The sequence below is a fragment of the Petromyzon marinus genome, unplaced genomic scaffold (assembly GCF_048934315.1).
Source record: "Petromyzon marinus isolate PM22_M1 ecotype Great Lakes invasive population unplaced genomic scaffold, UKy_Petmar_22M1.pri1.0 PM_Scaffold_57, whole genome shotgun sequence".
Classification (NCBI taxonomy): domain Eukaryota; kingdom Metazoa; phylum Chordata; class Hyperoartia; order Petromyzontiformes; family Petromyzontidae; genus Petromyzon; species Petromyzon marinus.
Window position 1 is genome coordinate 194,354 of NW_027423579.1, and position 25,564 is coordinate 219,917.

Here is a 25,564-nt window from a genome sequence, read left to right on the forward strand (position 1 = left end):
ACGTTATTAAACAAGACTTCATATTGATTGCATGACCGCAGTGTAAGTTGGCCGGTTAGGTGCTCAGTGATCTTTGCGATGGGAATAGCAGTGTACGCAGCTGAGAATGATTGTATTGGATTGCTGTATGTACCTTTGTGTTTTCAATGAACCTGGATTTGTAAGAGAGTCAAACTCAGTGGGAATTGCCCAATTTTTTAAAAATAACAGTTATGAAAATAGCAGTGGAGAAGTGAACTTAGGGGCCGTCCATAAATGACGTCGCGCACCTGGGGGGGAGGGGAGGTCAAACATTTGTGACGATGTGTGACGAGGGGGGGGGGGGTGTTGAGAAATGTGACGTCACATCAAAATGCGCAACTTTAAATAAATATAGACAACACGTTCTACTTATCTTCTTTGGTTCTTTCGGTAAAGTCACGTAGAATGAGAATAAAATAATAAATTGATAAAATAAAATAACACAATAATATTCTCACGACGTTTCGGCCACAACACAAGCGGCCTTCATCAGGTGAAGGGACGAGACTGTCTGGTAGGACAGCGCTGGAGTGAAAGAGCCACGTTCAGATCACGGCCTTTAAGCTGTGTGAGAGGAAACAAAGCGCCTTGACAAAGGAATTAGCATATAATTTAGCATTGAAATGGCTGAGTGATTAGCTTGTGACTGGTCAGAGAAATAGCTATGTTAAAACATACACATCCGCAGAGGCACCCCTTGACAAAGGAATTAGCATAGAATTTAGCATTGAAATAGCTAAGTTAAAGCATACACATCCGCAGAGGCACCCCTTGACAAAGGAATTAGCATAGAATTTAGCATTGAAATATCTGAGTGATTAGCTTGTAACTGGTCACAGAAATAGCTACGTTAAAGTCAGAGCATACACATTCACCGAGGCACTTAGTACAAATCAAACAGGAGAATTTAGCATTGAAATAACTAGGCGAATTTAGCATTGAAATAACTGAGTGATTAGCTAGTGACTGGTCACAGAAATGACTATGTTGAAGTCAAGGCCTACACATCTGAGCTATTCACAGTACTATATAGTGAACCAATAAAAAACTAAAATATAAATTACCTTAATGTTTTAAATTTTGATTTAAAGCTTTCGTGACTGCAGTAATTCATATTCTTAGTTTTTTCGGTAAAGTCACGTTGAAGAGAAACAACAACGTGACTTTACCGAAAAAACTAAGAATATACCTTAATGTTATCAATAAACTCTATATTCTCCAATCAGCTAAGCTACCAACAATAAGTCGTTATATATCACAATGCTATATGGCGAAAAAATGGGTGGATTCTTACCCTCAACTTTAGCAACACGGATAGCTACGGGCCCCGTTCAGACGGACGAGTTCATCCATGGTCGGAACAGAGGAGGGGGAGAGAGACAGCTGCGAGGCGCTGTTATACTCCATGTTGTAAACCATACCATTAACCGTGGTGTGAGAGGTATTAAGAGTTAATGCTGGCGAAAGAGCTGCGGTCTGAAGGTCATCGTAAAATACAATTAATTAAGAACAGAAAAGGTTTAAAACATCTTTCCAATGGTTACTAAGCCAGAATCCATCTTCTCGGTTGAAATTGTCTCTGTGCATATGTGAATGGCCTCATGAACGAATCTCTCATGGTAGCCGGTTGGTTTGCAAAGAACCTCCGTCTTGGAGAAGTCAATGTCATGTGAGCCCACGATGTATGAGCGTCTTGATAAGAGATGATTTCTGAGCTGGATGATGATGATGCGAATCTGCATTCAGATAGGTATAAGTGTGCGTTTGCTTTCTGTAAACGCTGTGTTTAAAAAGTCTATTTAACTAAGTAGAACGTTTTGATTTAAAGCTTTCCTGACTGCAGGGATTCATAAAAGTATAATTGTATTATTGTATTGTTTCTATTCGACATGACTCTAAGTGACTTTACCGAAAGAACCAAGAATATAAGTAGAACGTGTTGTCTATATTTATTTAAAGTTGCACATTTTGATGTGACGTCACATTTCTCACCCCCCCCCCTCGTCACACATCGTCACAAATGTCTGACCCCCCCCCCTTCCCAGGTGCATGACGTCATTTATGGACGGCCCCTAAGGACCGTGAGACCCCCCGCTCCCCCGGGGTTAGTGGCTGTAGCGCCACCGTGTGGCCACTACAAAGTGGTGCCACGCGGTGGCCACACGGTGGCGCTACAGCCACCGTGTGGCCACCACGGTGGCGCTACAGCCACCGTGTGGCCACCACACAGATGGCCGTACGAAAATCGTACGGCCCAAATACATGAAGTCGTGGGACAGATTTTATTTATTTATTTTTACTCTGAAGAGTCGCGCGATCCCGCTAGCAGCCGACAAATTTGATCCGGAATTAAGACGTTCTCGGTACAGATCATGCGCACATGCTACATGTCACTTCCACATCCGATTTTCCAGCACGCAAGCCACGCCATAGCACAGCGACGGTGGGGGGAGGGGTGGGGGGCAGCGCGTTACCCCCTGCGGCGAAGAAGGCGAAAGCAAGCGACGCCGAGAGGCAGCAGACATTTGAAAGAGTGTGGAGAGCCCGACCTGTATGGCTCTAGGGCAGCACGCGGGACGGCTGCGGTCATTTGTCTGTGACTCTACCCTTGTGATGGGACGTTGTAGGATGAACGTTGAGATTTATACGGGGCACGGGGGTGAACCAACGAGGTCTGAATTGGTCTGTAATAAGAGATAGGGGGGGCACTGGTAAGCGGTTGACAGGCGTGTCAAGGCGGCGAGCCGTGCTTCGGGCGAACGGCGACTGGGAATGCACGGGCGATGAGCACCTCCCTGCCAGCGGCAATGTGGTTGACGGCCAACGCTGGGCCTACGCTATAAGTTGGCACCCGTAAAGGGGCGCACAGGTGGTGCATCGGCCGGTCATCTCGGTCAGTCGACTCATGCGGCACCTGTTGTTGGGTCTGCCCCCGTGACCTCTTGTCGGCGGGCCTTTCGACACTTCACGTGGCCTTAACGTGCACATAGCCCGGCACGAGAGCCGTGGTGATATCACCGCCACTTAGTAGCGAGTGGCGATTGTTGTTTTTGTTGGTGGCCTGTAGCTGTGCACGTCTACCAGACGGCAGGCTTAACCACGCGTTGAAGACGTTGTAGTCGTTACTCCACATGCCCACCAAGAGGGCAACATGAAACAGCACGTCCGGCGCCCGTGAAAATAAAAAAATAACGAAACGAACCTCCGTGATCGATTTGCACTGCGATTCTTAATCAGCTCACGGATTTTCACGTAAAAAAATAAATAAAACCAACTGCGGCTACGTCCCATGCTGGCCTACATGTTTATACCATTGAAGATCCGATGAAAATCGGTGCTGAATTCAATACTATGAAGACCTTAACTTTGCGATTTGGATTTCCCGAGAAAATTTTATTGCGTTTTTTATTAATTTATTATTTTATTTTCATTCTACGTGACTTTACCGAAAGAACCAAAGAAGACGCTCTATATTGCCCCGTGTGAAGAGATAAGGAAAAAGTTCGAAAATGGGCAGAAACATTTTACTCTTTTTTTACGGTCAAGTCACGTATAAATAAGAAATAATAAAATAACAGAATAGCGTACGACGTTTCGGTTGCAACACAAGCAGCCATCATCAGGTACAGAAGAGCTAAATTATGAGAGAGGGGAGACACATAACCTCAGATGTATATACAGACACCCAAGTAGGGGGAGTTGACACGGATACAACAGGGGACACAGAGAGAGAAGCATACCAGACAAACAGGGTTTAGCAACATTTTTGGAAACTTTATGTTATGCCGGACTATTCGTTAATTGTGTTTTGACCGACCGTCTGTGTTGCTTTACATGGTTTCCAAAAATTTTGCTAAACCCTGTTTGTCTGTTGTCCCCTGTTGTATCTGTGTTAGTTCCCCTTACTTGGGTGTCTGTATATACATCTGAGGTTATGTGTCTCCCCTCTCTCATTATTTAGCTCTTCTGTACCTGATGATGGCTGCTTGTGTTGCAACCGAAACGTCGTACGCTATTATGTTATTTTATTATTTCTTATTTATACGTGACTTGACCGAAAAATACAAAGAGTAATCCCTGCAGTAACGAAAGCTTCAAATCAAGTCGGAAACATTTTTTTTGTAACCAGACAAATTAGTTTTTTTTTCATTGAAGTGCACTTCAAATTTGCGCTTGTGAAGATTATCTTTTTGTGATTAACGTAGTTGGAATAGACTCATGTCGTTAAACTTTGTTGCTACAGCACAGGGATGCAAGCGGTGTCCGTAGTGTAGCGGTTATCACGTTGGCATAACACGTGGAAGGTCCCTGGTTTGAAATCGTTTGGAAACATTTTATGTATAACCATAAAAATTCGTGTTTTATTTAAAGTGCAAGTAAAATGTGCCTTCATGAAGATGATGATTTCATGATTCTTCATTGTTGGCATAGCCCTATGCCAGTGAAGTGTGTTGCAACCTCACAAGTTTGACAAGCAGTTTCCGTAGTGTAGTGGTTATCACGTTCGCCTAACACGCGAAAGGTCCCCGGTTCGAAACCGGGCGGAAACATTTATGTTTCACAAAATAAATTAGCATTTTATTTGAAGTGGATGTAAAATGTGCCTTCATGAACTTGATGATTGAATGATTTTACATTGTTCGTTTCGACTTATTTTAGTGAAATATGTTGCTACGTTACATGTTTTTCAAGCAGCTTCTGTAGTGTAGTGGTTATCATGTTCGCCTAACACGCGAAAGGTCACCGGTTCGAAACCTCCCTGTAAATGCTCACACCGAGCCCTCAATACTCTGATAGTGCGCTGTTTTTGAGTTGTACGCCTTTTGGCGTCTCTGGTCCAACACCAGTGGAGAGACTAAAGGGCTCTAAGTAAAAGCCGTCTCGGGTGTGGACCAATCAAATTCAAGGACAGTGCATATTATTATCAGAGTTGTCTCTTTTGTTTGCATTTTGACTGCTTGTGTTGTGGTTATTGCAAACCTGATGCCTTGAATAAAGGTGTCAGTTTTTGTGCCAGTTTAAAGGATAAAACCTATTGCTATATCTTGTTACTGGCAAAGGAGGTCTCATAATGTAAAGTCTATTTAACTAAGTAGAACGTTTTGATTTAAAGCTTTCGTGACTGCAGGGATTCATAAAAGTATAATTTAATCATTTTATTGTTTCTATTCGACGTGACCCTACGTGACTTTACCGAAAGAACCAAGAATATAAGTAGAACGTGTTGTCTATATTTATTTAAAGTTGCGCATTTTGATGTGACGTCACAATTCTCAACCCCCCCCCCTCGTCACACATCGTCACAAATGTCTGACCCCCCCCCCCAGGTGAATGACGTCATTTATGGACGGCCCCTAGGGACCGTGAGACCCCCCCCCCTCCCCCGGGGTTAGTGGCTGTAGCGCTACCGAGTGGCCATAACACAGGTGGCTGTAGCGCCACCGTGTGGCCACTACACAGTGGCGCTACAGCCACCGTGTAACGCCACGGTGTGATGGCCACACGGTGGCGCTACAGTCTGTGTGGTGGCCACACGATGGCTGTAGCGCCACCGTGTGGCCACCACACAGTGGCCACTACACGGTACGAATGTGCGGTGCCCGCAAAGCGGTACATCGTAGCGGTTGGCGCACTGTTGCGGCTGTCCGAAGGGTCCAACGCATATGCCGTGTCAACCAACTCACATTGTTTACCCCGCAATCTTGCACGGGCAAATTGAGTTGTCAGGTTCATGCGGCGTACAGCCCTTTAAATACGGGGCAACAATAACGAAAATTGTACGGCCCAAATACATGAAGTCGTGGGACAGATTTTATTTATTTTTTACTCTGAAGAGTCACGCGATCCCGGGAGCAGCCGACAAATTTGATCCGGAATTAAGACGTTCTCGGTACAGATCATGCGCACATGCTACATGTCACTTCCACATCCGATTTTCCAGCACGCAAGCCACGCCATAGCACAGCGACAGTGGGGGGAGGGGTGGGGGGCAGCGCGTTACCTCCTGCGGCGAAGAAGGCGAAAGCAAGCGACGCCGAGAGGCAGCAGACATTTGAAAGAGTGTGGAGAGCCCGACCTGTATGGCTCTAGGGCAGCACGCGGGACGGCTGTGGTCATTTGTCTGTGACTCTACCCTTGTGATGGGACGTTGTAGGATGAACGTTGAGATTTATACGGGGCACGGGGGTGAACCAACGAGGTCTGAGTTGGTCTGTAATAAGAGATAGGGGGGGCACTGGTAAGCGGTTGACAGGCGTGTCAAGGCGGCGAGCCGTGCTTCGGGTGAACGGCGACTGGGAATGCACGGGCGATGAGCACCTCCCTGCCAGCGGCAATGTGGTTGACGGCCAACGCTGGGCCTATGCTATAAGTTGGCACCCGTAAAGGGGCGCACAGGTGGTGCATCGGCCGGTCATCTCGGTCAGTCGACTCATGCGGCACCTGTTGTTGGGTCTGCCCCCCGTGACCTCTTGTCGGCGGGCCTTTCGACATTTCAAGTGGCCTTAACGTGCACATAGCCCGGCACGAGAGCCGTGGTGATATCACCGCCACTTAGTAGCGAGTGGCGATTGTTGTTTTTGTTGGTGGCCTGTAGCTGTGCACGTCTACCGGACGGCAGGCGTAACCACGCGTTGAAGACGTTGTAGTCGTTACTCCACATGCCCACCAAGAGGGCAACATGAAACAGCACGTCCGGCGCCGGTGAAAATAAAAAAATAACGAAACGAACCCCGTGATCGATTTGCACTGCGATTCTTAATCAGCTCACGGATTTTCACGTAAAAAAATCAATAAAACCAACTGCGGCTACGTCCCATGCTGGCCTACATGTTTATACCATTGAAGATCCGATGAAAATCGGTGCTGAGTTCAATACTATAAAGACTTTAACTTTGCGATTTGGATTTCCCGAGACACGCTCTATATTGCCCCGTGTGAAGCGATAAGGAAACAGTTGGAAAATGGGCGGAAACATTTTATTTGTAACAAGACAAATTTGTGTTTTTTTAATTGAAGTGCACTTTAAATTTGCGCTTGTGAAGATTATCTTTTTGTGATTAACGTAGTTGGAATAGGCTCATGTCGTTCAACTATGTTGCTACAGCACAGGGATGTAAGCGGTGTCCGTAGTGTAGCGGTTATCACGTTGGCATAACATGTGAAAGGTCCCTGGTTTGAAACCGTGTGGAAACATTTTATGTATAACAATAAAAATTGGTGTTTTATTTAAAGTGCAGGTAAAATGTGCACTCATGAAGATGATGATTTCATGATTCTTCATTGTTGGCATAAGTCTATACCAGTGAAGTGTGTTGTAACTTCACAAGTTTGACAAGCAGTTTCCGTAGTGTAGTGGTTATCACGTTCGCCTAACACGCGAAAGGTCCCTGGTTCGAAACCGGGCGGAAACATTTTATGTTTTACAAAATAAATTAGCATTTTATTTAAAGTGGAGGTAAAATGTGCCTTCATGAACTTGATGATTTAATGATTTGACATTGTTCGTTTCGACTCATTTCAGTGAAATATGTTTCTACGTTGCATGTTTTTCAAGCAGTTTCTGTAGTGTAGTGGTTATCATGTTCGCCTAACACGCGAAAGGTCACCGGTTCGAAACCTCCCTGTAAATGCTCACCCCGAGCCCTCAATACTCTGATAGTGCGCTGTTTTTTTGAGTTGTACGCCTTTTGGCGTCTTCTGGTCCAACACCATGTGAGACTAGGCTCTAAGAAAAGCCGTCTCGGGTGTGGACCAATCAAATTCAAGGACAGTGCATAATATTATTATCAGAGTTGTCTCTTTTGTTTGCATTTTGACTGCTTGTGTTGTGGTTATTGCAAACCTGATGCCTTGAATAAAGGTGTAAGTTTTTGTGCCAGTTTAAAGGATAAAACCTATTGCTATATCTTGTTACTGGCAAAGAAGGTCTCATAATGTAAAGTCTATTTAACTAAGTAGAACGTTTTGATTTAAATATTTCGTGACTCCAGGGATTCATAAAAGTATAATTTTATTATTTTATTGTTTCTATTCGACGTGACCCTACGTGACTTTACCGAAAGAACCAAGAATATAAGTAGAACGTGTTGTCTATATTTATTTAAAGTTGCGCATTTTGATGTGACGTCACAATTCTCAACCCCCCCCCCTCGTCACACATCGTCACAAATGTCTGACCCCCCCCCCCAGGTGCGTGACGTCATTAATGGACGGCCCTAAGGACCGTGAGACCCCCCCCCCGCTCCCCCGGGGTTAGTGGCTGTAGCGCTACCGAGTGGCCACAACACAGGTAGCTGTAGCGCCACCGTGTGGCCACAACACAGTGGTGCCACACGGTGGCCACACGGTGGCGCTACAGTCTGTGTGGTGGCCACACGATGGCTGTAGCGCCACCGTGTGGCCACCACACAGTGGCCACTACACGGTACGAATGTGCGGTGCCCGCAAAGCGGTACATCGTAGCGGTTGGCGCACTGTTGCGGCTGTCCGAAGGGTCCAACGCATATGCCGTGTCAACCAACTCACATTGTTTACCCCGCAATCTTGCACGGGCAAATTGAGTTGTCAGGTTCATGCGGCGTACAGCCCTTTAAATATGGGGCAACAATAACGAAAATAGTACGGCCCAAATACATGAAGTCGTGGGGCAGTTTTTATTTATTTATTTTTACTCTGAAGAGTCGCGCGATCCCGGTAGCAGCCGACAAATTTGATCCGGAATTAAGACCTTCTTGGTACAGATCATGCGCACATGCTACATGTCACTTCCACATCCGATTTTCCAGCACGCAAGCCACGCCATAGCACAGCGACAGTGGGGGGGGGGGGGGGGGGGCAGCGCGTTACCTCCTGCGGCAAAGAAGGCGAAAGCAAGCGACGCCGAGAGGCAGCAGACATTTGAAAGAGTGTGGAGAGCCCGACCTGTATGGCTCTAGGGCAGTACGCGGGACGGCTGCGGTCATTTGTGTGTGACTCTACCCTTGTGATGGGACTTTGTAGGATGAACGTTGAGATTTATACGGGGCACGGGGGTGAACCAACGAGGTCTGAATTGGTCTGTAATAAGAGATAGGGGGGCACTGGTAAGCGGTTGACAGGCGTGTCAAGGCGGCGAACCGTGCTTCGGGCGAACGGCGACTGGGAATGCACGGGCGATGAGCACCTCCCTGCCAGCGGCAATGTGGTTGACGGCCAACGCTGGGCCTACGCTATAAGTTGGCACCCGTAAAGGGGCGCACAGGTGGTGCATCGGCCGGTCATCTCGGTCAGTCGACTCATGCGGCACCTGTTGTTGGGTCTGCCCCCGTGACCTCTTGTCGGCGGGCCTTTCGACACTTCACGTGGCCTTAACGTGCACATAGCCTGGCACGACAGCCGTGGTGATATCACCGCCACTTAGTAGCGAGTGGCGATTGTTGTTTTTGTTGGTGGCCTGTAGCTGTGCACGTCTACCAGACGGCAGGCGTAACCACGCGTTGAAGACGTTGTAGTCGTTACTCCACATGCCCGCCAAGAGGGCAACATGAAACAGCACGTCCGGCGCCCGTGAAAAGAAAAAAATAACGAAACGAACCTCCGTGATCGATTTGCACTGCGATTCTTAATCAGCTCACGGATTTTCACGTAAAAAAATAAATAAAACCAACTGCGGCTACGTCCCATGCTGGCCTACATGTTTATACCATTGAAGATCCGATGAAAATCGGTGCTGAGTTCAAAACTATAAAGACTTTAACTTTGCGATTTGGATTTCCCGAGACACGCTCTATATTGCCCCGTGTGAAGCGATAAGGAAACATTTTATTTGTAACAAGACAAATTTGTGTTTTTTTAATTGAAGTGCACTTCAAATTTGCGCTTGTGAAGATTATCTTTTTGTGATTAACGTAGTTGGAATAGGCTCATGTCGTTCAACTATGTAGCTACAGCACAGGGATGCAAGCGGTGTCCGTAGTGTAGCGGTTATCACGTTGGCATAACATGTGAAAGGTCCCTGGTTTGAAACCGTGTGGAAACATTTTATGTATAACCATAAAAATTGGTGTTTTATTTAAAGTGCAGGTAAAATGTGCCCTTATGAAGATGATGATTTCATGATTCGTCATTGTTGGCATAGGCCTATGGCAGTGAAGTGTGTTGCAACTTCTTAAGTTTGACAAGCAGTTTCCGTAGTGTAGTGGTTATCACGTTCGCCTCACACGCGAAAGGTCCCTGGTTCGAAACCGGGCGGAAACATTTTATGTTTTACAAAATAAATTAGCATTTTATTTAAAGTGGACGTAAAATATGCCTTCATGAACTTGATGATTTAATGATTTGACATTGTTCGTTTCGACTCATTTCAGTGAAATATGTTGCTACGTTGCATGTTTTTCAAGCAGTTTCTGTAGTGTAGTGGTTATCATGTTCGCCTAACACGCGAAAGGTCACCGGTTCGAAACCTCCCTGTAAATGCTCACCCCGAGCCCGCAATACTCTGATAGTGCGCTGTTTTTTGAGTTGTACGCCTTTTGGCGTCTTCTGGTCCAACACCATGTGAGACTAGGCTCTAAGAAAAGCCGTCTCGGGTGTGGACCAATCAAATTCAAGGACAGTGCATAATATTATTATCATTTTATGTATAACCATAAAAATTCGTGTTTTATTTAAAGTGCAGATAAAATGTGCCCTTATGAAGATGATGATTTCATGATTCTTCATTGTTGGCATAGGCCTATGGTAGTGAAGTGTGTTGTAACTTCACAAGTTTGACAAGCAGTTTCCGTAGTGTAGTGGTTATCACGTTCGCCTAACACGCGAAAGGTCCCCGGTTCGAAACCGGGCGGAAACATTTTAGATTTTACAAAATAAATTAGCATTATATTTAAAGTGGACGTAAAATATGCCTTCATGAACTTAATGATTGAATGATTTTACATTGTTCATTTCGACTTATTTCAGTGAAATATGTTGCTACGTTACACATTCTTCAAGCAGTTTCCGTAGTTTAGAAGTTATCACGTTCGCCTAACACGCGAAAGGTCCCCGGTTTGAAACCGGGTGGAAACATTTAAAGTATAACAAAAAAATCGTATATTTTTTTAATTCGACGGAAAATGTGCTTTCATGAAGATGATGAATTCATGATTCTTCATTGTTGGCATAGGCCTATACCAGTGAAGTGTGTTGCAACTTCACAAGTTTGACTAGCAGTTTCCGTAGTGTAGTGGTTATCACGTTCGCCTAACACGCGAAAGGTCCCCGGTTTGAAACCGGGTGGAAACATTTAAAGTATAACAAAAAAATCGTATATTTTTTTAATTCGACGGAAAATGTGCTTTCATGAAGATGATGAATTCATGATTCTTCATTGTTGGCATAGGCCTATGGCAGAGAAGTGTGTTGTAACTTCACTAGTTTGACGAGCAGTTTCTGTATTGTAGTGGTTATCACGTTCGCCTAACACGCGAAAGGTCCCCGGTTCGAAACCGGGCGGACATATTTTATGTTTTACAAAATAAATTAGCATTTTATTTAAAGTGGAGGTAAAATGTGCCGTCATGAACTTGATGATTTAATTATGTGTCATTGTTCGTTTCGACTTATTTCAGTGAAATCTGTTGCTACGTTACATGCTCTTCAAGCAGTTTCCGTAGTGTAGTGGTCATAATGTTCGCCTAACACGCGAAAGGTCACTGGTTTGAAACCGGGTGGAAACATTTTGATAAACGAGTGAAGTCTTGCAATACGAGTAGTACGTATATGCTTTGTCTGCCGAGCGTCACGTGATCACAACTGATATACGAGTGCTTTGATATACGAGTGCTTTGGATTACACGCACGTCTCTGGAACGAATTATGCTCGCAATCCAAGGTTTTACTGTACCTATATCTCCATAAAACATCCACTGCTGATTTCCCACGAAGTGATAATACAGTCCATGATGTATGGGTAATACATGTACATCTTTCAGTAAAACTACCACCACCAAGATAAACATTCTGTATCAGAAAAGACAAAATATTCTAGATTTAAAGCTTTCGTGACTGCTAGGATCCATACTCTTTGGTTCTATTGGGTAAAGTCACGTAGGTGAAAATAAAATAACAAAAAATCACGACGTTTCGGCCACAACACAAGGGGCCTTCATCAGGTGAAGGGACGAGACTGTCTGGAGGACAGCGCTGGAGTGGAAGAAGCCACGCTTAGATCACGACCTTTAAGCTGTGTGAGAAGAAAAAGACCAAGCGCCTTGACAAAGGAATTAGCATATAATTTAGCATTGAAATGGCTCATTGAAATAGCTAAGTTAAAGTATACACATCCGCAGAGGTACCCCTTGACAAAGGAATTAGCGCTGGAGTGGAAGAAGCCACGCTTAGATCACGACCTTTAAGCTGTGTGAGAAGAAAAAGACCAAGTGCCTTGACAAAGGAATTAGCATATAATTTAGCATTGAAATGGCTCATTGAAATAGCTAAGTTAAAGTATACACATCCGCAGAGGTACCCCTTGACAAAGGAATTAGCATCGAATTTAGCATTGAAATAGCTGAGTGATTAGCTTGTAACTGGTCACAGAAATAGCTGTGTTAAAGTTAGAGCATATACATTCACCGAGGCACCTAGTACTCATCAAACAGGAGAATTTAGCGAAACACAACCACGCTCAGACATCGGACCTGTGTGCGAGCAAACAAAGAAATTAGCATAAAAATTAGCATTTGATTGGCGGATTTTAGGAAAGAGGTGGTGTATGTGCCGGTGGACTTGCAGTTTGGCGCGGGGGGGGGGGGGGGAAGGGCGGGAGGGGGAGTATACCTATTGATGGTGGTGTGAAAAGGGGGAATTTATAAGAGCTGCGAAAGTTTGGGGTACCACTACTTGAAAAATATACTGTACCATTGAAATTAGTTTAATGTTTAGTTCGATTTAGAACATATTTCCAATGGTTGCTTAATTTGAAACCATCCTCTCGGTTGAAATTGTGTCTGTGTTTGTAGATCTGAATTGCTTCATGAACAAATCTCTGAAAAAAGCCCGTGGGTTTGCAAAGAACCTTGGTATCGGAGAAAATTATATCGTGATCCCCCACAGCGTTGTAACAGTGATCAGCTCGGGTCAGTGGGGTCAAATCACAGGGCACACGAGCGACACACCTTGCTTCGTCTCGGGTGCTCTGGCCCTTGATAAACCTTGCCGCGCCTGGGTTTGTGCCCAATACAGGTGACGTCACTGGGGGATGACGTCAACCGGAGTGGAGGAGGCGGACACCTGACCCTGGACCCCAAGACGTGGCCATCCTGGAAACCGCCTACCACACCACCTCTACACACACCATGCACACACACACCACGCACACACACCCCACGCACACACCCCACACACACATCCCACGCACACCACGCACACCACGCACACACACCCCACGCACACACCCCACGCACACCACGCACACACACCCCACACACCCCACACGCACACGCCCCGCGCACACACCCCACACACCCCACACAACCCACACACCCCACATAATGTGATGAGAGATAAAGTGATGAGAGATAAAGTGATGAGAGATAACGTGATGAGAGATAAAGTGGTGAGAGATAAAGTGATGAGAGATAAAGTGATGAGAGATAAAGTGATGAGAGATAAAGTGATGAGAGATAAAGTGATGAGAGATAAAGTGATGAGAGAAAGTGATGAGAGATAAAGTGATGAGAGCTAAAGTGATGAGAGATAATGTGATGAGAGATAAAGTGGTGAGAGATAAAGTGGTGAGAGATAAAGTGATGAGAGATAAAGTGATGAGAGATAAAGTGACGAGAGATAAAGTGATGAGAGATAAAGTGGTGAGAGATAATGTGATGAGAGATAAAGTGATGAGAGATAAAGTGATGAGAGATAAAGTGATGAGAGATAAAGTGATGAGAGAGAGATAAAGCGATGAGAGACAAAGTGATGAAAGACAAAGTGATGAGAGATAAAGTGATGAGAGAGAATGTGATGAGAGAGAATGTGATGAGAGATAAAGTGATGAGAGAGAATGTGATGAGAGAGAATGTGATGAGAGACAAAGTGATGAGAGATAAAGTGATGAGAGAGAAAGTGATGCAACATCATAATTTTAAGTGGTAGGCATTATATAGTGTAGCATATACCCAGTTACTTAATGTTAACAGCTCAGCTTATTGGAGAGTATATTGAGTACATTGATTATATTGATGTAGTTTATATTTAGTTTTTTTTTTCACATCGGTTTATTGTATGGGAGTAGGGTATGTGTAGTTCTTTAGAAACTCCCCTTTTTTATTTTCCACATAATGCACGAGCTTTATACGCGGTGGTTTGGGCTGTGGCAATTTTTTATTATTAAAATATCTCTCTTTATTACTGCTAATCCTACAAAATACACTAGCATAATGTGACTTTGAGACCCCCCACCGCCTAGACATTCCACAAGGAGTGACTAACCCCATATCTGCATTTTCCATCAATATGCTAAATTCGTCTGTTGATATGTAAACTCCTTTGTCAAGGCGCTCTGCTCCTCCCACCCAGCTTGAAATACGCTGCCAAGCTTAGCAGTGTTCATTAGGACGCTGTCTTTCCGACAGCTCTGTTTCTTCACCTGAGGAGGGCTGCTTGCGTTATGGCCGAAACGTCGTGAGAAATGTATTATATAATGTTTGATTTTTATTATTTTATTTTTCCCTTCAACGTGACTTTACCGAAAGAACCAAGAATATGAATACCTGCAGTCAAGAAAGCTTTAAATCGGAATGAAACACGTTTGTTCCAAAATGTGTATTCCTATCATATGTAACATGTGCCCGCATTTGTGTTATGTGCACGTGGAAGTACATAATATATATATACACTACATCATGTACATAATATAGATGCACATTAAACGATACTGTATACACATCCTGTTATGTTTAATCTCAATCCATGGGACTCACAAGGTAAGTGATGATGATGCTGAAGATGGTACAATGCTGTTTGTCTTGAGCGTGTTGATTGTAGTGGTGATGGTGGTGACGGTTATAGCAGTGATAGTGATGGTAAAAAACATAGATGATTGCAGTGGAATGATAATAATAGTGGTCGTGTTAGTAGAGTTCGTGACTATGCACACAATATATTATATGTAATACACATGCACATTAATCATATTTAATGCACTCAAAAACAATTGCAGGTGCACGTACTACAATGTAATTACAGTATACATACGATGGTGGTGTGTGTGGGGTTGAATGTATAGGCATATTAAAATAATTTAACACGTATTCATCCGTGTGATTATTTTAATACGTGTAATATACACACACGCATCGTCATAATATGTAACCGCATTTGTATTATATACACATGCAAGCACGTATAATAGACACACACCATATAGATATCATACACGTGTACATTCATTGTACTGTTATCTAACGATCTAATGGGTGGATTAAGATTTACTTAAACCAAGGTGGCGACCCACGAGTCCCCCCATGTGAATGGACACGAGGCATTCAGTGACGTCTCAAGAAGCCGATGATTATTACCAGAAGGCCACGTGACTCTCTCTCTCCACGCGTGAGGAAACGGATGCCGTGACGTCACCTCTGACGTCATTAGCCTGGCGCGTCATTCGTCGTTGAACTTTGGCGGAGGGAGCACGCGGCTCGCGCTCCAGCGCCCCCTAGATCCTGGCTCTGTCCCAACGTGTTTCTGGGAGTTTCTCGACGAGGGATTTGTCCAAGGTAAGCGACGACGTTGAATGACAGTGCGATGCTGTTTGTATCGACCCTGTTGATTGTTGTGGTGATGGTGGTGTTGAAACGGCTCTATGCCGAGTGTTGTAAGTGGTGGTGATGTGAATATGGTAATTATGAGTGTGGTGTTCGTGGTGGAGGTGACGGTTGAATTATTTGTGGAGGTGGTGATGTGTGTCCCCCCCCCCCCAATATATATTATAATTACGGCCTTGTTTGAAACTGATTGGCCTACAACCAGAGAGAGCCGTCTTTATGGCCTTGTCTCACCAGTCTAAGACCAGAGAACACCAAAAAGGCGAACAGTACAAAGCCAATGCAAATATCAAAATTTCGATTTAAAGCTTTCGTGACTGCAGGGATTCATATTCTTGGTTCTTTCGGTAAAGTCACCACCACGTAGAAGGTAAATAATAAAATAAGAATAAAAAAGCATTAAAAAAACATATTTTATTATGTTGTATTTTCATTATTTTATTATTGCCCTTCTACGTGACTTTATCGAAAGAACCAAGAATAATTATCAAAGTATCAATAGCTTGGGTTCAGCAGTTATATCAATGGGACAAAGGAGGGCGGACGTGGTGCTGACCATCCAACCCCCTCACGTGGCGTGCTGCCCTTAATAGGTGCTCGCAAATACCACTTGCTCTAACAGTCTGTTAAGGGGCCGTCCATAAATGACGTCACACACCTAGAGGGGGGGGGGGTGGTCAGACATTTGTGACGATGTGTGACGAAGGGGGGTGGGGGTGGTTGAGAAATGTGACGTCACATCAAAATGCACAACTTTAAATAAATATAGACAACACGTTCTACTTAATTAAATAGACTTTTTAATAAACGTTTTCTGCTACAACATCAGAGTGCAGCGCCACATTAAATACGCACTACAATGACAATAGTTTAAAGCGATTTGAAGCACTTTTTTTGGGGGGGGGGGGGGGCAGAACTTTGTGACGTCATATTTGAGGGGGGGGGGGTCTGACTTTGTGTGACGAAGTTGGGGGGGGGGGTCAAAAATCGTACAAAATCGCGTGACGTCATTTATGGACGGCCCCTTAAGGCTCCATGGGGGTCTTTGTCTATGTCCGCGAGATGATTGCACTTCAAAGGTTAAGGTGCCATTGACTGTCCGGTGTCCCTCGCCCGCTCCACACCATGGTATCGGCCAACAGTACTGACTCGTACAGTATACCCGCAAAAGGCAAAAACTCACTCCCGCGATAGCTGAATTGGTATACTAAGACGTTACACGCTCGATAACGTCGAAACCGCGAACGATAAACCCAACGATATTCAAGGGTCTTCCGCATGTCTCTGAATCCGTGTTTGCATCTCTCTGTCCATGTGTCTGCGTGTCTTTGGGTGTGTTTACATGTACATGGGGAGTTGGTTTAGTGTAGCGCCTTGGCACACTGAGCAATAACAATAAACCCAGCGACGCGAGTTCAATTTCTGCCCACGGCCACCACTAATGACGACGTGCACATACACCGACACGGTGGCTAGGAGATGTTCACAACCTCGCCTGGTATACAGGAGGTTGGTGGGTTTGATCCCAACCCTGACGCATGTCTCCGATTATTTTTTGCCTCCACATTTAGAAACGTGCGTTTCGAGAATTTGGCTGCCGTAAATTTGCACATGATGCGCTACTTCGCTGAGCTATCATTCGTGACCAGGTCGCTTCTGAAAAAGGGCTCTGTAGCTCAGCGGGTCTTACGTTGTAAAATAAAAACAACAACAAAAATGTGTCTCTGTAATGTTTCGTGATTGGCAGGCGATCATGGCGCCTGGAGTCATCTCTTCGAAGGCAGGGAAAAGCTTCACACCACAAGGTTCCACACCACTCGATTCTGCATCTTTGAGCCACGTGATATACCGCCAGGCTCTTTAATAAGACAATGGCACACTCACTCGAGCAGAGTTCACGTGGCCAGAGTCAACCCCTGAACGGTCCTACGCGTTTAAATAGACCACGCACATTTGAAGTCATGCATAAGTCCTTAGTTGCTTTGTGATTCTATGAATGTCCACATGATAAGCCACTTTGTAGAGTTGTAATTTATGGCCAGCTACTGAAAAATGTTAATAGTTCAGTGGGCTTTAGCTGGTAAGTTAAAGAAAATAGTTTAAACTTGATTTGTATATTTTTGTTTAAGTGATGTGCATAGCTTTCCTATACTTTGTCCTCCTATCATGCTTTTGTGTTGTCCTCCGGGACATCTGTTAAAAAGAGCTTTATAGCTCATCAGATTCCTTCAGTAAAAACAAATATTACGATTCTGTTACATATATGAATGTGTTCATTCATTAACGCATGTGTGTATGTGTTTGGGTGCAGAAATCTTGGATAGATTCCGAAAGAAGATGACTTCTTTTGAACACACAGAAATCCAGGCGTACCAAAATATTTTTTATTTTAAGACTAGCGGTGTAAGAAATGGCCATGCAAATAATGGCTACGACGACGAAAATAACCACTACATTCCGGTGAGTCTCCAATGTGGTCCATGTTCATTCCAACAAGTCCACATCCCACTGCAAACCCAAACAACCCAGGCAATTGTCTTTCGCATGGCTATTGTACTTGCAGAGAAACAAATACGATTTTACATTCAGGTGGCAGTCAAGCCAGTTAACCGCATCAGGAGTAGCGGAGTATATCACTGTGATGTCTCCTTTTGTATTTGTGGATCGGGCATTGCATCGTTGTGTTGTGCAGTTTGTTCTGGATGACCACAAGCGCACACTACTGGAGAGTTTTTAATTTTCCATTTGTGCATCAGGTATCGGCGTCTGCCATGGTTTGTGCGGATGCAATTTAGGGTGGACTATGAGCTTCGTGGAAGATTCAACTCAGGGATCCTCTGTATAGTCTGATGGTGTTGTTTGTAATTAGCAGTGAAACATCGTACCAAGTAAAAATTTTATTTAAAGCTTTCGTGACTGCAGGGATTCATATTCTTGGTTCTTTCGGTAAAGTCACCACTTAGAAGGGAAACAATAAAATAATAAAAATATAAAACAATCAAATTCTCACGACGTTTCGACTGCAACACAAGCAATCATCGTCAGGTGTGAAAACCACAGCAAGGAAATTTGAAAAAAGTGCTAACGATAAAAAGAAACCCGCCACTTTTTTCAAATTTTCTTGCTGTGGTTTTCACACCTGATGATGATTGCTTGTGTCGCAGTCGAAACGTCGTGAGAATTTTATTTTTTTATATTTTTATTATTTTATTGTTTCCCTTCTACGCGGTGACTTTACCGAAAGAACCAAGAATATAAACATCGTACCAAGTTGTTCAATGTTGTGGATTGCTTTCTAAAACATGCCAGTGCACTGAAGCATCAATTTGGCTGCATTAGGGTATTAGGAGCGTGACACACATTGGCATTTTACACACGTGTCGATATAACCCAAAATTCAATCATGAATCATAATGGTTCAAAGCCCATGTGTTAAATTTGTTAAAAGATCCTCATTAATGTGCATACTTGATAACAATTGTTTCGTGTGGAGTTGTTGGCTTCAGCTGGATACCAATGAACACACACAATTAATGTCATTCTGCCAATCTCTGAGCGAATACTTATACGCGTGTGAGATGAGAGACCGTCTATGACACATTTTACATAGCATGATCAAGTGGTGTCCAGTGTGGGGTATGAGACATCTGGCAAATACATCACAAGCATCACAGACATTGTTCTATCGGTTTGGATACAAAATAAAAAAAACAATAACTAAATGGGCACTAATTGAGCGATGCTTTAAGACTGAGTAATGTTTGAGGACTGAATAAGGGCGCATTGAATAATTAACTCTTCTGTTATTTTGTCGCAGATAATGAACGAACACCTGGCGTACCGTTACCAGATACTAAAGGTACTTGGCAGAGGGCGTTTTGGCCAGGTGCTGCTTTGCATGGATCACAAGACCAAAGAAAAAGTGGCCTTGAAAATGCTGCAGCACTGCATACGGTGAGATTGCACGATGGAAATAGCCACATTTATATCTGGATGTGTGCCTAGAACAATAACTTGTGAGATTATTAACAAGTGTTACTTTCCATGAAAGCAGAACAAATCGGGATTAGAGCATATTGCCTTGTCTTCGGGGGCTCTGCTGGTGGGGTCATCCTAGTTTTTGTACATCCTCATGCCTCTTAAGCGTGCAATAACAAGAGTGTGGTGAGATGGGTTCACGGTTTATCTCCATAACAAAGAGGAGGTCAGCAAAGACGGACCATTGCCAAAAAGGTTCCGTCAGTGTTACTAATGAATTTACTGAGTTTTTTTTTTACCTTGTGCGCTACTGACAATGCAGTATCATATTTTATTCTTGTTGGCTATTTTTTTTTATCCCACAGCACCTGGCAAACGGACGTGCAAAACGAGCCGGAAATAATTCTGGCCCTGGAGTCCACGGATCTAGAAAACAACCACATCATCAGACTCCACGAAACCTTCATATTCAGGGGACATTTTACGATGGTCCTGGAGTTCGTCGGGTGAGAAGAAATCGCATCAAGATATATTTTTTATAAACCAAAAATATAAAATTTATTTTATTATTTCATTGTTGCCCTTCTACGTGACTTTACCGAAATAACCAAGAAATAATATAATTAAAAAAATATATATTTTTTATAAACAAAAAATGTAAAATCTATTTTTATAAAAATATGTTTTTATTATTTTATTGTTTCCCTTTTACGTGGCGACTTTACCGAAAGAACCAAAGAATATTAATCCCTGCAGTCACGAAAGCTTTCAATCAAAATTTCATCTCAATTCATGTTTCTAAATGTGGAGGGAAAAAAACCAGAGGAGCCAGAACAAAATGTCCACGCGACCACGGAGGGAGACAAACTTTCAAACTCCAAATATAAATAACATACACAACTGTTTACAATTGCTCCCTGGGCCTTACTGGATACATTTGAGCTGAGTGGCACAATTGTGCAAAAAAAAACCAGCCAATTAACATGAGATGTTTGCATAATAATTGGAAATAAAAGAAACAGCAAACTGACATAAGCTGCAGCACATGAAGCTGATAGCTACCACAAGGCCCTATCCCGCCCGTCAGCAGGATTCATGCACCATGCGGAACAGCGAAACCGTCGCAAGGGGCTCCATTATATTTATCTGAACCCAATGAGCAGGTCATGTTTAATCATCATTCCCCTGGCAGAGTTGAGAATTGCCTTTTTTTTACGTGAGTAGAAGCCTTAACCGCATTAAGCAATCCTGAGCATTGATCACGAGGAAAATACCTACAGTAACCATTCACGGTGTCCTGTTTTTTTTTGTTGTAGTCAAGACCTGAGAAAGCAGCTCAGGGTCGCAAAGCACTTTCCCCTTTCAAGAGTCAGGCTCTACACTCAGGCCATGCTGAAGGCTCTTGTCAAGCTCAAGCAGGAGTCCATCTTGCACGGAGACCTGAAGCCAGTGAGTGAACCCAAAATAACCGAAATGCATCATTCATTCGAAATGCATCATTCATTCGAAATGCATCATTCATTCAGTCCTTCTCTATTATTGCTTTGAGACAACTGGTTGTCAGGACGAACTCTCGCGACTCGCAAAATAGAAGTCAAAGACCACGCGACTCTTTGTTGTGCTACTCTTGAAATGCATGCTATTTACTAATTCAGAAATGCACTAAATATATAGCCGAGGCTTGCTTAAACGCAGGGCATTGCGTATCTCTGCTTTCTTGAGAGCGAACCGCATATTATTTGCTAAATATTCGAATTCACATTCTTAATAATAGTGATAACACTCATGCAGCTATGATTACAAATGTCAACGTTAACTGCACATTTTTAAGGAATAAATGAATGAGTGAACGACCTTCAACCGATATGCAAATTGTAGTCTTACCTTGCGTCCTGTATGCTTCAAAGCTGTACACATCAAACACCTCTGACAAGAGCCACAACTTCTTTTTCTTACAGGAAAACATCCTTGTCAAAAACCATAAAACCGGGAACATCAGAATCACTGATTTTGGCATCAGTGCCAAAGTTACAAAGTCATGTAAGTGATTTCCCCTGTGTCTGGGTGTGTCTGTGGAGTTAATAGTGTAGGGAGAGGTCGTGTCGTGGTTAGATCGCTGCGTTATGAACCTGACGTACGGAGTTCGATTCCCGCTCACGGCCAACACTGGTGACGATAATCTGAACCGGTCCTGGGCCTCCCCTAGGTCGACTCAGCCTCAAATTAGTAGCTAGTTCGATGTGTGAATATTGCCACTGGCGAGACAAAGGCGGCCGTGCGTGGTGCTGGCCACCCGTCCTTTTCGTGCCATTCCGGCCTTCATTGGTGCTCGCTGACAGCACTTGCCCCAACAGTCTGTTACAGGCTATACGGGGGATCTTTGTCTTTGTGGGGAGTGGAAATGTAGCGGCTAGCGTGCTGTGCTTCAAACCCGGCATACGGGGTTCGATTCTCGCTCACGACCAACACCAGTGACGATTGCCTGATCCGGTCCTGGGCGTCCTCTAGGTCGACTCAGCCTCAAATTAGTACCTCTTGCAGTTTGTAAACATCGCCACTGGGTAGACAAAGGCGTCTGGACATGATGCTGGCCACCCTCTCTCCTGTGTTGCCGTGCCGGCCTTAATAAGTGCTCGTTAGCAGCACTTGCCGCGACAGCCTGTTAAGGCTATACGGGGCATATTTGTCTTTGGAGTAGTGGAATAGTGATTAGGACTCTACTACACTACACTCCCTGTAACACATTTTCAATTCCCAACCGTGGAAAACACTGAATTGGCATGTTTTGTTTATTTGACAAACCTTACGAGTTGGCTGTGTTGGGCGGTGGCGGGTTTAACGACACATTTATATTTACGTGATGCAACCCCAAAAAAGCCTATTATGCACTGGCAGTTGGTATTTAAACAGCGCCACGGTCTGCCGCATCGAAACTTAGCCTAAAAGAGCAGAAGTGGGTTCAAATGTAGCTGTCACGAGTGCATTTGTAGGTCCTCACTTAACCTAGCGAGACAAAGCATCTCAAAGAGTGGCATTCATGTATTGGCGGCTCTGAGTAAAATGGGGGAAATACAACTTCCCCATGGTGCAACCACTTTAAACCACTTATTCAGGTGTTTAACTTTATCGCCTCCTAATCAGGATTTCAATTTTACAACTTTGCAATCTGTGAGTCGAGCGCTCTATCGCGGCACCACTTGACCGGTAAATAGAATGAAATGAACGTGTGTGCATTAAAACAGTTCGACGACGACGACACTGGACTTGTGTCTTCTTCTTCTTCATTATTATTATTTATTTAACCCCTCTCACGCGTCGCCAAGCCCCGCCTTTAGCCACGCCCCCTCCCACCTTATGAACCCTCCAGATGGTTCCCCACGAGCACCCTTGAGCTCCGCCTATGAACTATGGCCCAGATGATCCCATCCACCTGATTGGCTAATGGCTGAAGCGGCGGAGCCTATCCCACCGATGGGCGACCGTCGGGGTGTACTCTCGTATTGCACTTTGTATGTGGAACGTCTTTCACGGCCTACGTAGCCAGCCATGCCCTGTGCTTAAATGTGCCGATATGTGCGTGTGGTGAGCAGTTTCCGGACCCTTTGGAACATGGCCATACATGGCGCCTGAGATGCTCCTGCTGCCTTACGTGACATGCGCAGCAGACATGTGGTCCCTGGGCTGCGTGATTGTAGAGATTATCCTCGGCTGCAGCCTCTTCGTCGGCAACTACAAAGATTTCCTTGGCCGAGCCATCAAGGTGCCTGAAACAGGAAATTCTAAGCGCACTCATTATGAATTAGTTGCAATGCAGGGCATAGCTTATATCCTCGAATTCGTTAATAATGGCATACAGAATGTTACGGACTTAATGTACGATTCATGGAATTCCATGGAGCTGTCTTCATCCTCTGGACTCATGCCTTGGTTAAAAAAGGTGCCCTGATGCCAATACATATATGTAGAATATACATATGTAGAATGTGCGTCTTCATGTGAATAGCTACCATTGGGGGTTTACTGACCATGCCAGACAGACTGCCACTGTGACAGACCCATGTTATGAAGGCAATATTTGTTGATTTACATATAATTACTATATAAATATTAAGATAAGCAAAAGCACGTGCAGTAATTGTGCAAAACACCTTCAATTCATACTGCGGATGTTAAAAGTTATACTGCATGTAAACTGTGCTCGCAGTCAAATTAGCTCATGAATGCAATCTCAAATGTTCGCAGATCTTGGGTCTCCCACCAATGTCAATGATATTGACAAAATTCAACTGGACCATTACCATGGGTGAGTCGAGTGAACGCTGGTTGCTATTTTTTGACGTCACATTTGTCAGACGAGCGTCCCTGTAATGTACTCGTCATCACCATCATCACCACGATCCACGGGTACATAGCCCGTAGGTGTCCACTGCATTTTTTGGCATGTCTCTACCTTCCTCTCTCTCGTGCCAATATTCTCAAGCAGTGGCCACATCAATCTAGATTTGAAGTTTTCGCAACTGCAGGGACGCATGCTCTTTGGTTCTTTCGGTAAAGTCACGTAGGTGGGGAAAAAATAATAATAAGGAATATATATACAAATTAATTAATTAAATCACGACGTTTCGATTGCAACACAAGCAATCATCATCAGGCGTGACAACCACAGCAATAAATATGTTTTTTTACTGAAGTGGGAGAGAAGCCAGAGTTAGGGCAGTTAAATAACTCAGAGAAGGGGGGGGGGGAAGGGGAGGGGGCGAATGGGGAGATAGAACCAAAAGAGTATAGTGGCCACATCTTTTTGACACCAATTACTGATGCCATCGTCAAGCCATTCTTGGGCAGGTCTTCTTCAATTTTTCCAGTTCCGTTAATTTTTCCCGAAAAAAGCCACACTTTAAATTTTTGTTTCTTATTGGTGTCCCCATCCTACCACTACACGCGTGTGTGTGTGTGTGTGGACAAATAGTGCCAGTTTAATTCTCATCACTGCCTGCATCATCACGTTAATTGTTTTACGTGCAACCTTCTGTCTTTGCTTCTACGTTGGTCAGGGGCGGAGCCAGGATTTTGACTTTGAGGGGGGCTGACTTCAGTATTCTGAGATATCCAGCGTTTATGTTTAACAACGGGCGCCACAAATTTATGCAACTAATTTTATTGGATTTGAACGCGGAGTTTATTAATAGGTCGGAGCCGTTGATGTGGCTAATAAGTTCGATAAGTTCAAAAGGCTGCCGCTTAAGCAGCCTGCAGGGCAGCACAAGGGGGCAGCCTGCAGCATTTTGCTGCAGCCGGATATCCGGTTATCCCAAAATTTCAGGGGGGGCTGAGCCCCCCCCAGCCCCCCCTGTGGCTCTGCCCCTGACGTTGGTCACTCTTTGGGTCAAGCTTCGATGCAGCAGTAATCCTGGAGCAATACATTTCGAGCGTACAATATCTGATCTCCGTCAGTCTTTGCACTCTCGTAAATCGTCCACAACAGTTTACGTCCAACGCTTGCTTCTTTTTTTCCCTCTCTCCCTCACAAACACAGACAACTATGGGTGCCCAATTGTCAACGGCAAGGTCATTGTCCCGAGCAGTTTACCCCTGGAGTCGCTGCTGGAAACTGATGACAAGGAGTTACTCAACTTCCTTCGCGGCTGCCTTGAGTAAGAGCCCCAAGTCCATGAATGAAACTTTACTATCACCTGTTGCGCACTTTGTCATATCAGAGCAACGTTTTTCGCTTTTGTGCGTTCTTAAAATTAATTAGCGCGAGTATCATGAAGCCA

General features: G+C 44.2%; 1 protein-coding gene and 5 non-coding genes across 6 annotated transcripts; all 6 read left to right on the forward strand.

Annotated features, from left to right (window-relative positions):
• Nucleotides 1-4,498: 4,498 nt before the first annotated feature.
• TRNAV-AAC (transfer RNA valine (anticodon AAC)) lies at nt 4,499-4,571 on the forward strand. Its single transcript has one exon. It is a non-coding gene; the product is annotated as a tRNA-Val (tRNA).
• Nucleotides 4,572-7,360: 2,789 nt separating this feature from the next.
• TRNAV-AAC (transfer RNA valine (anticodon AAC)) lies at nt 7,361-7,433 on the forward strand. The gene has a single exon. It is a non-coding gene; the product is annotated as a tRNA-Val (tRNA).
• A 2,751-nt stretch (nt 7,434-10,184) lies between these two features.
• Nucleotides 10,185-10,257, forward strand: TRNAV-CAC (transfer RNA valine (anticodon CAC)). The gene has a single exon. It is a non-coding gene; the product is annotated as a tRNA-Val (tRNA).
• Nucleotides 10,258-10,779: 522 nt separating this feature from the next.
• TRNAV-AAC (transfer RNA valine (anticodon AAC)) lies at nt 10,780-10,852 on the forward strand. Its single transcript has one exon. It is a non-coding gene; the product is annotated as a tRNA-Val (tRNA).
• A 361-nt stretch (nt 10,853-11,213) lies between these two features.
• TRNAV-AAC (transfer RNA valine (anticodon AAC)) lies at nt 11,214-11,286 on the forward strand. The gene has a single exon. It is a non-coding gene; the product is annotated as a tRNA-Val (tRNA).
• Nucleotides 11,287-15,259: 3,973 nt separating this feature from the next.
• Nucleotides 15,260-22,172, forward strand: LOC142923486 (dual specificity tyrosine-phosphorylation-regulated kinase 2-like). Its single transcript, XM_076064626.1, has 6 exons — nt 15,260-15,761; nt 17,557-18,269; nt 19,627-19,763; nt 20,153-20,293; nt 21,104-21,236; nt 21,746-22,172. The coding sequence occupies exons 2-6, from the start codon at nt 18,105-18,107 to the stop codon at nt 21,833-21,835; spliced, it is 666 nt and encodes a 221-aa protein (XP_075920741.1). The 5' UTR covers nt 15,260-15,761; nt 17,557-18,104; the 3' UTR covers nt 21,836-22,172.
• Nucleotides 22,173-25,564: the final 3,392 nt, after the last annotated feature.